The sequence below is a fragment of the Dryobates pubescens genome, chromosome 30 (assembly GCF_014839835.1).
Source record: "Dryobates pubescens isolate bDryPub1 chromosome 30, bDryPub1.pri, whole genome shotgun sequence".
Lineage (NCBI taxonomy): Eukaryota > Metazoa > Chordata > Aves > Piciformes > Picidae > Dryobates > Dryobates pubescens.
In genome coordinates, this window is record NC_071641.1 from 6564215 (window position 1) to 6578101 (window position 13887).

The 13887-nt window shown below is 49.6% G+C and overlaps 1 protein-coding gene across 1 annotated transcript in view; it reads right to left on the reverse strand.

Moving 5' to 3' along the window:
- Positions 1-2041: 2041 nt before the first annotated feature.
- Positions 2042-13887, reverse strand: part of TCERG1L (transcription elongation regulator 1 like) — a 70761-nt gene continuing 58915 nt past the window's right edge. The window contains exons 10-13 of the mRNA XM_054174733.1: positions 12771-12906; positions 9072-9161; positions 5138-5256; positions 2042-2692 (exon numbers count right to left, since the gene is read on the reverse strand). Coding sequence (XP_054030708.1) covers positions 2536-2692; positions 5138-5256; positions 9072-9161; positions 12771-12906 — 502 coding nt within the window. The 3' untranslated portion in view covers positions 2042-2535. The remainder of the gene's footprint in view (positions 2693-5137; positions 5257-9071; positions 9162-12770; positions 12907-13887) is intronic.

Consider the following 13887-nt stretch of genomic DNA (forward strand, 5'->3'; position numbering starts at 1 on the left):
GAAAGTAGACTTAATGATCATGGAATCACAGAATTGTTTGGATAGGAAAAGCCCTCTAAGATCATTGAGTCCAACCATCAACTCACCACCACCACAACCACTAAACCGTGTCTCAAATTGCCATGTCCATGCATTTCTTGAACAACTCCAGGAACAGTGACTCCACCACCTCCCTTTGCAGCCTCTTCCAGTGCCTGACCACTCTTGCAGGAATTAAATTGATCCTATTCTCACACCTAAACCTCCTCTGGCACCATTTCAGGCCACTGCTTCTCCATCCCTCACCTTCCAAACTTAACGATTCATCAGCATGTGAAGCTGATGGGCAACAAGCTCAAGCCCCAGCTGACCTCAACTTCAAATCACAGCTTTCTTGTGGAGGCACAACCAGAGCTCCACCTGGATGTGATCACCTCAAATTCCTTCTCTTCCCTCAACTGGTTTCCCAAGGACCCAACCAACGTATAAATTTGTATCTCTGCCACACACAGCCCAGTTTGGGTGGAGTTTTGGAGGTTTCAGGGCTGTTCACTCTACACTGTTGGTTAAACTGGGAGCCATTTGATGCTTTCAAATGGGCTTGGGTTGTTTTATTTTCCACAGCTTGACAATGGAGAAAGAGCAGGTACCCAAAACCCTCAAAAGACTTACCTCAGCAAAGGAGCACCAAGTCCAGCAGAGATGTGAAATCCTGTAACAGGTGAAGGAAGACACAGATGAACGTGACACTCCACCATGGACACCAGTCTGTAGGAAACCATTCTGTGGGTCATCGTGGCCATGTGAGCACACAGCAGGCACTGTCTGTGCTCAGCACACGAGGCTGAGCAGCTCCAAGCTGTGGTGAAGCCCATTTCCTTGTCTCATGCCAAGACTGGGTATTGCTAGGACCCAGAGCCAACTAGCTCAAATACATCATGGAATCCTAGAATGGTTGTTTGGAAGAGACCTTTAAGATCAAGTCCAACTGTTAACCCAGCACTGCCAGGTCACACCAAACCATGTCCCTCAGCACCACATCTCCAAGGCTTTGAAACCCCTCCAGAGACAGGGAATGCACCCATGCCCTGGGCAGCCTCTTCCAGGCCTTGACATGCCTTTCCATGAAGAAACTGTTCCTCACGTCCAACCTAAACCTCCCCTGGGACAACTTGAGTCCATTTCCTCTTGTCCAATCACTTGTTCCTTGGGAGAACAGACCGAGTCCCACCCAGCTCCAACCTCCTTTCAGGGAGTTGTAGAGGGCCAGAAGGTCTCCCTTTCAGCCTCCTTTTCTCCAGGCTGAACAACCCCAGCTCCCTCAGCTGCTCCTCACCAGACCTGTTCTCCAGACCCTTCACCAGCTTCATTGCCCTTCTCTGCCCCAGCACCCCAACATCCTCCTTGGAGTGAGGTGCCCAAACTGAATCTCACTCCTCAAGGTGTGGGCTCAGGATGTGCCTAGTACAGGTGGACAAACCCTGCCCTGCTCCTGCTGGTCACACATTATTTCCCCAGAAACGTCGAAGCTCCTCCAAAATTGGCTTAAAATATTTATTAATTAAAAAAGTTAAATATTTATTTGTACAAATATGATGAGAAAAAAGAAATCTCATGCAGACTTTTCACACACAGCAACAGAACTCAGATCATACTGGGATGGGTTGGGTTTTGCTTTTTTCCACCAAGGAGCTGGGGTTTTGTGGGGGGGGGATGGTGAGGGAGAAGTGCTGCTGGCACCCGTGTGTGGCCCCCCCCCCCATCAAAGACCCACTCATGGCAAGGAGGAGGTGACTCCTGAAAGGTCAGGTTGTCCTGTGGAAAATATGGCAAGATTTGTCACACTCTTCACTAAGATTAACAATTAATACCTTGTTACTACTACTGAGGACTGGACAGAGACGGATGGACGCCGGGCGATGGATCCCTACCCACCGCACCTCACAGACTGGGAGAATGGGTTGGGGCGGAAGGGATCTTCGCGCTCGCCCAGCTCCAAACCCCGCTGCCGCGGGCAGGGACGCCTCCCGCTGGAGACTGGGCGGCTCGAGGCCTCGTCCAGCCTGGCCTCGAGCACCTCCAGGGAGGGGGCATCCACAGCCTCTCTGGGCAGCTCGGTGTTAACGGCGAGAGGTGCCAAAAAAAAGAGATCGCTTCAGATGATTCCCCTAAACGATGAGAAGATCTCGAGATGGTTATGGATGGCATCTGCTTCTGCTTAATTACAAACCTGCGCCGGATTCATCAGCTGTGTACATTAGAAGTCATTTGCATAATTAAAACAATTACGGGATTGACACATGATGGCAATTAGAAATGCATCAAACTCTGGATGTTGTACAAAAAAGAGCTTCAATATGAAACATTAATTCTTGGAGAACAAAATAGCCTTCAGCCTCCTGCAGAACAACCTTCACCAGCTGCGTTTAGGGAAAGCTCTCCTCAGGGACGTCCGTCTCCTCCTCAAGCTGTTGCAAGTTGCAGCCCTGACTCTTCAGCCTTCGTCGGGATTTTCTCGGTCACAGCATGGATTCGAGGGCCAGTTCCAGGGGGGTTTTATCTCATCTTCCGTAGCCTTATCCTGTTCTCTTTGTCCCTTTTTTTAAGGATAAGGATGAACTGATTGAAAAAATGCTCTTGGTCCTTCTTCTTCTGGACCAGGCGGAACCGCTGATCCCTTCCGTATTTCTCTGCAAACTCCTTGAAGGTTGTCCTGCAGGAATAAACAAACATCACCAGTGCCTTTAGCAACCTGGATATGAGGAAGAAATTCTCTGCAGTGAGGCTGGCAAGACACTGGAACAGGTTACCCAGGGAGGTTGTGACTGCCCCCTCCCCGGAAGCGTTCAAGGCCAGGTTGGACGAGGCCTTGAGCAACCTGGTCTAGTGGAAGGTGTCTCTGCCCACGGCAGGGCATTGGAAACAGATGATCTTTAAAGTCCCTTCCAACCCAAACCATTCTATAGGATTCTGTGTTTTTCAGACACTTTGACCTGGATCTCACTTAGATTTTCATGTGGACACTAAAAACGAGGAGTGTCCTGGGGAATACTGGACAGGAACCTGATGATAAAGGAGGTGGTGCCCAGTGACCAGAGGTAAGGGGGCACAAACTTGACCATAAGAGGTAAGGGGGCACAAACTCGACCATAAGAGGTAAGGGGGCACAAACTCGACCATAAGAGGTAAGGGGGCACAGACTCAAACATAAGAGGTTCCATCTACAACGTGACAGTGAACTCCTTTATTCTGAAGGTGGTGCAGCCCTGATGCTGGCTGTCAGTGGAGTCTCCATCTATAGAGACATGCAAAACCTGCCTGGACACTGTTCTGAGCAACCTGATCGAGGAGAACCTACTCTGGCAGGCGCTTGGACTCTATGATCTCTAGAGGTCTTTTCCAAGCCTTACCATTCTGTGTGAGGAGAGACTGTGACAGACCTGGATTCACATATCAGCCTGCAATAGTTAAGGTCTGCATTGTGATTTAGAACAACTTGGTTGATCGTTGACAGGACAATTCTGAATCAGTTCGGTGCAGGGCAGGTCACTGTGGCTTTCATCCATGCCTGAATCATGGCCAGGACTTCAATAGTTAGCCCATAACAGAGCAGATCATCTGGTTACCACTAAACAACATCCCTCAGCATCACATCCTTGTGTCTTTTAAATACTTCCAGAGATGGTGACTCCACCACCTCCGTGGGCAGCCTGTCCAAATGCCTGAGAACCCTCTGGATATCAGATCCAGACATTTCCAGTGCAAACACTGGAGCACAGAAATGTTCACTGGTATTTTTGGCCTGATGCTGTTGCTCTTTCCAGTACAGGTTCATAGGTCCGGATCTGAGTTCTAATAAGGACATTTAGGGGCTGAAGTGCAGCCAGAGAACGACAGTAAAGCTGGTGAAGGGTCTAGAGAACCCGAGCAGCTGAGGGACCTGGGGTTGTTCAGCCTGGAGAAAAGGAGGCCGAGAGGAAACCTTCTGGCTCTCTACAACTCCCTGACAGGAGGCTGGAGTGACAGGACAAGAGGCAACTTTGAACTGCCCCAGAGGAGGTTTAGGTTGGGCATGAGGAACAATTTCTTCCCCAAATGGCTTGTCAAGGCCTGTCCCAGGCTGGCCAGGGGAGTGGTTGAGTCCCCATATCTGGAGGAATGGAAAAACCATGGAGATACAGAATACAGAACTAACCAGGTTGAAAAAGACCTTCAAGATCCAACCCATCACCCAACACCATCTAATCAACTAAACCATGGCACTAAGTGCCTCATCCAGTCTTATTTTAAACACTTCAAGTGATGGTGACTCCACCACCTCCCTGGGCAGCCCATTCCAATGGCCAATCTCTCTTTCTGGGGAGAATTTCTTCCTAACATCCAGCCTAAACCTCCCCTGGCACAGCTTGAGACTGTGTCCTCTTGTTCTGGTGCTGGTTGCCTGGCAGAGGAGACCAACTCCCACCTGGCTACAACCTCCCTTCAGGGAGTTGTAGACAGCAAGAAGGTCTGCCCTGAGCTTCCTCTTCTCCAGCCTAAGCAACCCCAGCTCCCTCAGCCTCTCCTCACAGGGCTGTGCTCCAAACCCCTCCCCAGCTTTGTTGCCCTTCTCTGGACACCTTCCAGCAAGTCAACATCTTTCTTAAACTGAGGGGCCCAGAACTGGACACAGGACTCAAGGTGTGGCCTAACCAGTGCTGAGTCCAGGGGCAGAATGACCTCTCTGCTCCTGCTGGCCACACTATGTGGTACCACAATGTGGTACTTAAGCAGGGAGGTTGGAGTAGATCTCTCTAATGGTCTCTTCCAATTCCCAAATCATGACACATTCTGAATGTGAGAGAGAGGGAGAAATGAACAGAGAGAGCTGGAACCTCCCCTTTCACAGTAATATAACAAAATACTGGGAAACATGAGAGGAGAAATGTCCCAGCATCCTAACACTGGATGTAGAACTTGCCCTGCAGAGCAGTCAGTGGACGTGGCAATTTGGGACATAATCTAATGGCCATGGTGGTGTTGGGTTGATGGTTGGACTCGGTGATCTTAGAGGTCTTTTCCAACCAAAACACCTCTATGATTCTATGTTCTGAAGCTGCTAAGCACAGGGGAAATAAGGAAGCTAATCTTCCCAGATCTTCCTCAAGTAATGCCATACCTTGGTGATAACTTGGATTCTTCGAGGAGCTTTTTGAACTCTTCTTTGGCTAACAACAATTTATTCTTCTTCTCCTTGTACTCTTCTCTGATCCTGGTCTTGACAAACTGCTCAAATATCTTTGCAAGCAAAGGAGACAAGAAATAGTTATTAGCAAAGCCTAAGTGGTGTTTAAGGCCCATCAGTGGGCTGTCAATCCCAAGAGTGCACTTCTTTATCTCCCCTCACCACGGGCTTGATTTGCTTGTGGCGGAACCTGCGTGGTGCAGCACTCACCTTGTGTCCTCCAAAATAAGTAGCTAGAAAAAAAGGTAGAATTTAGACAGAAAATATCTTCATTTCCAGGGAAGTGGTGGAGACACCATCCCTGGAGATGTTCAAAAACCAAGTAGATAGATGTCCCTCTTTGTGGTTGGTGTAGTGGTCATAAAGGCATTAAGTAGAAGGTTGGACTTAATGATCCTAAAATCACAGAACTGTTTGGGTTAGAAAAGGCCTCTAAGATCATTGAGTCCAAGCATCAACCTAAGACCACCATGGCCATTAAACCCTGTCACAAATCACAGACTGATAGGGGTTGGAAGGGACCTCCAGAGATCATCAAATCCAACCTCACTGCCAGAGCAGGATCAAGAAAGGAGTGGACATGGCCCTTTGGGACATGGTTTAATGGCCTTGGTGGTGTCAGGTTGATGGTTGGACTTGATGATCTTGGAGACCTTTTCCAATCCAAACAATTCTCTATGATTCTACTTCCTCAACTTCCTGGTATTCCTCAAACTTTCTATAGTGCTAAACATCAATATTCTGCAGTTTATACCTAAAAGAGCCTAAAGAACTTTCAAATCAGCTGTCAAAATCCATGAACTTACACATCACCCTCTGCACACATACACCCAGAAGCTTTAATGTGTTTGGAAGGGTCAAAACCCTTCCTCTAACAACATTTGGCAGCTCAATATGCACCAGCGTGCTCAGCATTACCATTTTGGATGCCTCCAAGAGAACTTTGAGAGTTCAATATGTCACAAAACTCTGCCAACTGCTTTAACTCATGTTTTTATTGCCCCTCTCCCCCCCAAAAAAAAGAAGGCCCTGCTTGGCTTCAAGATCTAAAAACTGAAGGGCAATGAGGCTGGGGAGAGGCCTCAAGCACAAGCCCTACGAGGAGAGGCTGAGGGAGCTGGGGTTGCTTAGCCTGGAGAAGAGGAGGCTCAGGGGAGACCTTATTGCTGTCTACAACTACCTGAAGGGAGGTTGTAGCCAGGTGGGAGTTGGTCTCTTCTCTCAAGCAACCAGCACCAGAACAAAAGGACACAGTCTCAAGCTGTGCCAAGGGAAGTTTAGGCTGGAGGTGAGGAGAAAGTTCTTCCCAGAGAGAGTTGTTAGCCATTGGAATGTGCTGCCCAGGGAGGTGGTGGAATCCCCATCCCTGGAGGTGTTCAAGAGGGGATTGGACGTGGCACTTGGTGCCATGGTTTAGTCATGAAGTGTTGGGTGACAGGTTGGACTTGATGATCTTTGAGGTCTCTTCCAACCTTGGTGATACTGTGTGATTGTGTGACAAAGGAGCTGCACCTCAGAATGCTCCTGGCTTTCCATGTTCACAGATTCATATCTATGTATTTGGGTTGGAAGGGACCTTAAAGATCATCTACTTCCAACCCACTGCCATGGGCAGGGACACCTCTCACTAGCCTCATCCAACCAGGCCTTGAACACCTCCAGGCAGGGGGCATCCATGACTCCCCTGGGCAGCCTATTCCAGGGTCTCACCACCCTCACTCTGAAGAACTTTTGGATGCTACCACAGAGATGCTTTCTCAGCAGCTATGGGGATGCAAATCCAATTTTCCTGAGTGCCAAAGAAACCCATTTACAACTGATAGTTAGTTCTGGGCTGTGGAGAAGGGAAGGAACAGCACTGGAAAAGTATCCAACATTGGTCATGGAAGATGCACTATGAAAAGAACAGGGAAGTCAAATCCATTAGACTGCAAGAAATAAGTTGAGTGCAACAGGAGATAGAAAAATGTGCAAGAAATCAAGAAGGTGATATCCACACTGTGTTATCTACAGTACCTGCAAGGGGCCCTCAAGAAAGCTGGGCAAGGACTTTTGACAAGGGCAAAGGATGAGGGGCAATGGCTTTGAGCTGGAAGAGGGCAGATTTGGACTGGAGATTAGGAAGTTCTTTAGAGTGAAAGTAGTGGAACACTAGAACAGGTTGCCCAGGGAGGTTGTGGAGGTGTTGAAGGCCAGGTTGAGCAACCTGATCTAGTGGAAGGAGTCCCTGCCCATGTCAGGGGACAGGGCTGTAACTAGATGATCTTTAAGGTCCCTCACAAGCCAAACCACTCTGTGATGATTGCTTGCCTGTGATGCTTCCATGCCTTCCAGAAGCTCTTCTGAAGGTAATAAATCCAAATTAACAGCTTGGTATTCTAATGCAGCTGCTCCTTTACCCTGCACTGTTCCTTGCTCAAACAAAAGAACATCTTTCAGTTGTTAACAACCCCTTGGAAAATATTGGTCAGCAAGCAGAGCCAGTGGCAGATGCTCAATAACAGATCGTTACGGTCCTCAGTCAAACCCAGTCATCTCAGGTTGGAATCCAGAAGGAGTTCCCTCAGCCCTCTGCAGATCACAAGCAAAATATTTTCACTGCCCTTCCCACTCTGTGTACCTGGTCATGGCAGGGAAAAAGCTGCATAACAGCCAATCAATCACCACGACCCAGAAATGTACCCTCATGACCAAAGAGACCAATAGGTTGCTGGGGTGCATTAGAGTGTGGCCAGCAGGTCCAGGGAGGTTCTCCTCCCCCTCTACTCCACCCTAGTGAGGCCACATCTGGAGTGCTGGGTCCAGTTCTGGGCTCCACTGTTCCAAGAGAGTCAGGGAACTACTGGACAGAGCTCAGTGAAGGCTCTGAAGATGCTGAGGGGCCTGCAGCATCTCTGTGAGGAAGAAAGGCTGAGAGAGCTGGGGATGCTGAGCCTGGAGAAGAGCAGGTTAAGAGGGGATCTGATCAATGCTCAGCAAGAGCTAAAGGACCTGTGGGGGGCAAGAGGGTAGGGCCAGACTCTTGTCAGTGGTGCACAAGCTGGAACCCCATTGGTCCCATCTCAACAGGAGGAGAAACTTGCTTGGCGTGAGGGTGCTGGAGCCCTGGAACAGGCAGCCCAGAGAGGTTGTGGAGTCTCCTTCTCTAGAGAGATTCCAAACCCAGCTGGCCATGAAGGAAAGAGGCAGAGGGAAGAGAGGGAGAAAGAGGTGGGGAGGGAAGGGGAGGGAGAAGAGGGAGGGACCACTGCAGTGTTTCTGGGCCCATTCTCTTGCCCCCCACAGGTCCTTTAGTGCTCAGCAAGAGCTGAGAAGATGCCCTCTCAGGTTTCTCTTCTCCAGGCTCAACAGCCCCAGGTCTCTCAGCCTTTCCTCCTCACAAGAGATGCTCCAGGTCCCTCAGCATCTTCAGAGCCTCAACTGGACTCTCTCCAATACTTCCCTGCCTCAGTTGGTGTTCCCTTCCAGCCACAAATTGGACACTTTCAAACCGGGGAGCACAGCACTGGACAGAGAGCAGCATAAGCTGCCAAACTCCTAGCAAACAGTTTAAATAATCAAACTGAAGCGGTTTCTCTACAATATTTAAACAATTTAGAGTAGAAAAATTGCTTTCTGGCCAGTTCCCTGCCCACAGCCCAAATTCACTGGAAGTTGTTTCCCCTCACCCAGGATCCTCATCTCCCTGTCCAAACCCACTCCCGACCACTCGAAGCAGACAGCTGTGAGCAGAGCCTAAACCTGAGCCCGACTGAACAAAACACACACACAAGAAACTTTAATCTTCTGCCATTCTTTTCATGCTGCCAAGACAAGGACTGTGTGCTGAGGGTGGATCTGGGAGATGCTTGCTGGAGGGCACGCTCACCTGCTTACGTTCCTCTGAGTTGAGCAGAAGGTAGCGTGGATCAAAGACTATTTTGTGCAGCTCTTTCTCCCACGTAGAAAATGCTGAAACCTGGGAGGAAGACAAACAGAGCTGCATGAAGGAATGTTAATAAGGAGGTGAAGGAAGAAACTGTTCCAAGGTGAAGCAAAAGCTCAGCACAGCAAGCTAATGAACCCTCTGAAAGATGCCCTGGAGCACCCAGGAGCTGAATTTTAATCTCTTTCTGGTGAGGCTCCGGTCGCCCCCACACCATTAGTATTGATGTGCTCGAGGACATCTCAGTGAGGATCTGGGAGATGTGTACTCCATGTTTTTGATGAAAAGACTCCAGAGAAGAAAGGAAAATGCCCATTTTATTATCCCCTTTGTGCAGCACAACCATCAGTTTCCATTTAAGCAATTACCACAGCCTGGGCTCTCCTCCTCTCTCAAACCTCAGTTGCCCTGAAGAACTGAGGGTGAACACCTTGTCCCGGTGTGAGCTGGAGCAGAGCTGGCTCTGGGCAGGGCTGGAACTTCCCAGCTCAGGCTTTGCTCAGGGAGACACTTGCTCAAGTTCAGGGCAGGGCTGCACAGCCAGGGGCTGCTTCTAGCAGGGAGAAGCTGATGGGGAGAGTTCCTGCCAAGGACTGGGCTGCACAAAGGCTCTGCCTGAGACTGGCTCCTGGCCACATCAAGGGCACTGCCACAGCTTGTGCCTCACCTTGGGCTGCAGCTGTGGGGAAGTCTGGTCTGGAAGTCAATCTGCAGTCATTACACTTCTAACATCAGGTTTTAGGTGATCAAGTGAGAAAAGTTTTTTATAGTGGACTTGAGCACCTCTGTGAAGAGGAAAGGCTGAGAGACCTGGGGGTGTTGAGCCTGGAGCAGAGTAGCCTGAGAGGGGATCTGATTAATGCTCAGCCTGAGACTTGCTCCTGAGCATACCAAGGGCACCGTCACAGCTTGTGCCACATCCTACAGATGTTCTTCCATCTTCTCTGACAGCTCTGTGTGGGTGGTGAGGACCACCTCAACTCAGATCAGGTCCCCCACTGGCCAAGTGCCCTTTGCCTAGGGCTTTATGAAGGTGTTGAAGGCCAGGCTGGACGAGGCCTTGAGCAACCTGGTCTAGTGGAAGGTGTCCCTGTCCACGGCAGGGGGGTTGGAACTTGGTGATCTTTAGGGTCCCTTCCAACTCCAACCACTCTATGAAACATTCTGGAAGAACAGGACTGAATTCTCCAGCTTGATTTCAGTGCCTCACACACCATCGCTGTTAATTGGTTCATTACAGCAAACTCTGGAGTAACATAAAATATTCTAATCACTCCATCTAATTACAAAGAAGAGTAAATTCACTACAAAAAATTAAGTACGTGAAGTATCATTAAAACACAGCAATTAGCACTCAGGCAGGGAAGCTCTGCTGAAGCCAAGTGGTTTAAGTGGATTGGTTTTCCTCTCAGCGTTGTTAGAAATGGGGAAATTAGATAGCCAGGCTACATTTTTAGAGGCACAGTGATTTTGGGCTGCCTCTCCCAAAAGGTTACCTCCTCTCATCCTGCAGCTTGCCCACGCAGAACCATAGACTTGTTCTGGCTGGAAAACACCTCTGAGATCGTCCAGGCCAACCATCAACCCAACACCACCGTGGCCATTTAACCACATACCCAGGTGCCCTGTCCACACATGTCTTGATCACCTCCAGGGACGGTGACTCCACCACCTTCCTGGGCAGCCTGTTCCAATGCCTGATCACTCTTGCAGGAAAGAAGTTGTATGTAATGTCCAACCTTAACCTCTCCTAGCACAATTTCAGGCCATTTCCTCTCATTCTTTCACCTGATACTAGGGAGAAGAGACCAAGCCCTACCTCACTCCAACCTCCTTTCAGGAGTTTTAGAGAGCAATGTGGTCTCCCCTCAGCCTCCTTTTCTCCAGGCTGAACAACCCCAGTTCCCTCAGCTGCTCCTCACCAGACCTGTTCTCCAGACCCTTCTCCACCTTTGTTGCCATTTTCTGGACCTGCTCCAGCCCCTCAATGACCTTCCTGGGGTGAGGGGCCCAAAACTGAATCCAGAATTTGAGGTGTGGCCTCACCACTGCCCAGAACAGAGGGACAACCTCTGCCATGCTCCTGCTAGCCACACCATTGCTGACCCAAGCCAGGATGCTGTTGACCTTCCTGGCCACCTGAGCACACTGCTGGGTTATCTTCAGCTGTTGCCAACCAGCACCCCCCAGGTCCTTTTCTGCCAGGCAGTTTCCAGCCTGGAGCATTTATGGGGTTGCTGTGACCCAAGCGCAGCACTCTGCACTTGGCCTTAATGAGCCTCACCCCACTGAGCTTGGCCCATCAATCCAGCCTGGCCAGATCCCTCTGCAGAGCTTTCCTCCCTCCACTAGGTCAACACTCCTACTCAATTTAGTGTCATCTGCAAACCAACTGAGGATGCCCTCAATTCCCTTGTCCAGATCACATCCCTAATGCCTTCAATTTTTGACTGATTGCCCCCTCTGACTTAAAAGAGAGCAGCAGAAGGCTTTCCACTGGGTTTCATTTACAGCCCTTCTGTATTTCTTAAGCACAAATAACAAATATATATTAATGGAGCAGGTCTGGCGTGGAGATAATTTACCGTTGAGCTCCTGAAGCTCTAATTATCTACCTTTAGAGTCTGCTGATTACCAGTGATGAATTTTACAGGCATTACTGCCTGTAGCAGACACCTTGGATGGCTTTTATTTTTTTTTTCCCTCCCTCCCAGAAATTGCAGGAACCTCTCCAGAATACATATCTGCAGAGGCATGGGGGGAGGGAGAAGATCTGCATACGTTGCTCCATTATCCACCCATTTACATTCACAGCATTTAGGACCTAACCCTGGGAGGCTCCTCAATTCCAGTCACACTCACAGTGATCAGTTCTCTGGAAGAAGGGACCCTTTTGAGATGACCTTTTGAGGAGGTGGCTTTGTGTTTATAAATAAGAGGATCCAAAATCCCTCATACTGGTGGTGATGTTTATGTGGCTGCTCCAAAGCAGGTGCCCAAGTGCAACCACAGACAACAAAAACCAGGCTGAAGCTCATTACAGAATCAGTCACCAGTTGTTATTAAATCATCTGGAGCTCACAGAATCACAGAACAGCTTGGATTGGAAGGAACCTCAGAGGTCATCTAGTCCAACCCCCTGCCATGGGCAGAGACACCTTCAACTAGACCAGGTTGCTCAAACCTCCATTCAACTTGACTTTGAACATTTCCAAGGATGGGCTTCCACAGCTTCCCTGGGCCACAAGAACTGACTTTGGCTTCCAACTGCTGGCATGATTGGAGCTTGCAGTGATGAAATCTCTCCCATACTAAAAAAGAACCACCAAAAGCAAAGAACATGCCAGGAACATTTCCCAGCTTGGTGCTTTCAGGTGATAAACACAACACTTCTTCCATCCTCTGTTCATCGTGGGATGAAGACCTCCGGGACCCCCATTCAGGACCCCCACGATGATGTCTGTTGATGGTCCCCTGCCCTGCTGAGCTTCTGTCAAAGGAAGTCGGCCCATTCATAGAATCACAGAATCACCAAGGTTGGAAGAGCCCTCAAAGATCATCAAGTCCAGCCTGTCACCACAGACCTCAGGACTAACCCATGGCACCAAGTGCCACGTCCAATCCCCTCTTGAACACCCTTACCCCTCTCTCCAGAAGCATGTCTCGGAAGCGAGTGATGCGCTCTTCTAGGGGAGGTGTGGCCTGAGGTGCTGATGCTTCCTCAGTTTTCTTCTCCATTTCAGCCTTCCCCTGGTCAGCAGCTTGGCAATCTTCTGTTCTTTAACAAGATAAGACAGCAAACAATTCAGTAATTGTCAATTCACAGCATCCCGGCACGGTGGGACTCGGAACGGACCTCTGGAGATCATCCAGCCCAACCCCCTTGCTAAACTGGGGTCACCCCCAGCAGGTTGTCCAGGACCGTGCTCAGGTGGGTTTTGAAAGTCTCCAGAGAAGGAGATTCCACAACCTGTGATTAGATTTTTAACCCTCTCCAGAAATCCACCCCCCTTAGGCTACCAGGACTTCCTCATGTGCACGGAATGGAGCCTGACAGCTGAGAGGTGACCCAGATCTGCAGTTCATGGGGAAACTGCAGGGCTTGAGGGCCCTACCAAGGGATCTCTGACATCTCCTTTTGTGGAAGGATGGTCTGGAGGTGAAAGTAAAGCAGAGAAGCACAATGCTGTATTTCAAGCTACAGTAAAAGTGACAGCTTCATATAAAATTTGTCCAAGAGAGAAGACTTTACAGCAGTGACTGAAGAGACTCATCTGGTTTTCTTTTCCCTTCCTCAGACTGGAAAGTCAACATGCAGTGGGCTGTTTGTCCCCATGGACACCATGAGCTAAGGGGGCGTCATCTGGCAACGCATCGGCCTCGCAGTAAGGCATCAGGGAGGACCCTGCCCTCTGCCAAGGGCCTGGGTCTGGGTTTATCTGACAGCCTTCTCCCAAGATTGCACCTGATCAGAATAAATTGGTGAGAAAACACCACTTCCTGCCTGGCTCACTCTGCCTGCAAGACCCTTAGGACTTCATTACAAATGGCCAGAGTAAAGGGGCAGCAGCGCAGGCTTGGGGCAGCATGGTTGGAAAGTTGCCTGGTGGAAAAGGGCCTGAGGATGTTGTTTGACAGCAGCTGAACATGAGCCAGCACGTGCCCAGGTGGCCAAGCAGGTCACCAGCATCCTGTCCTGGATCAGTAATCCCTGCCCTGGTCCCCAGCAGGACCAGGGCAGGGATTGTCCCTCTGTACT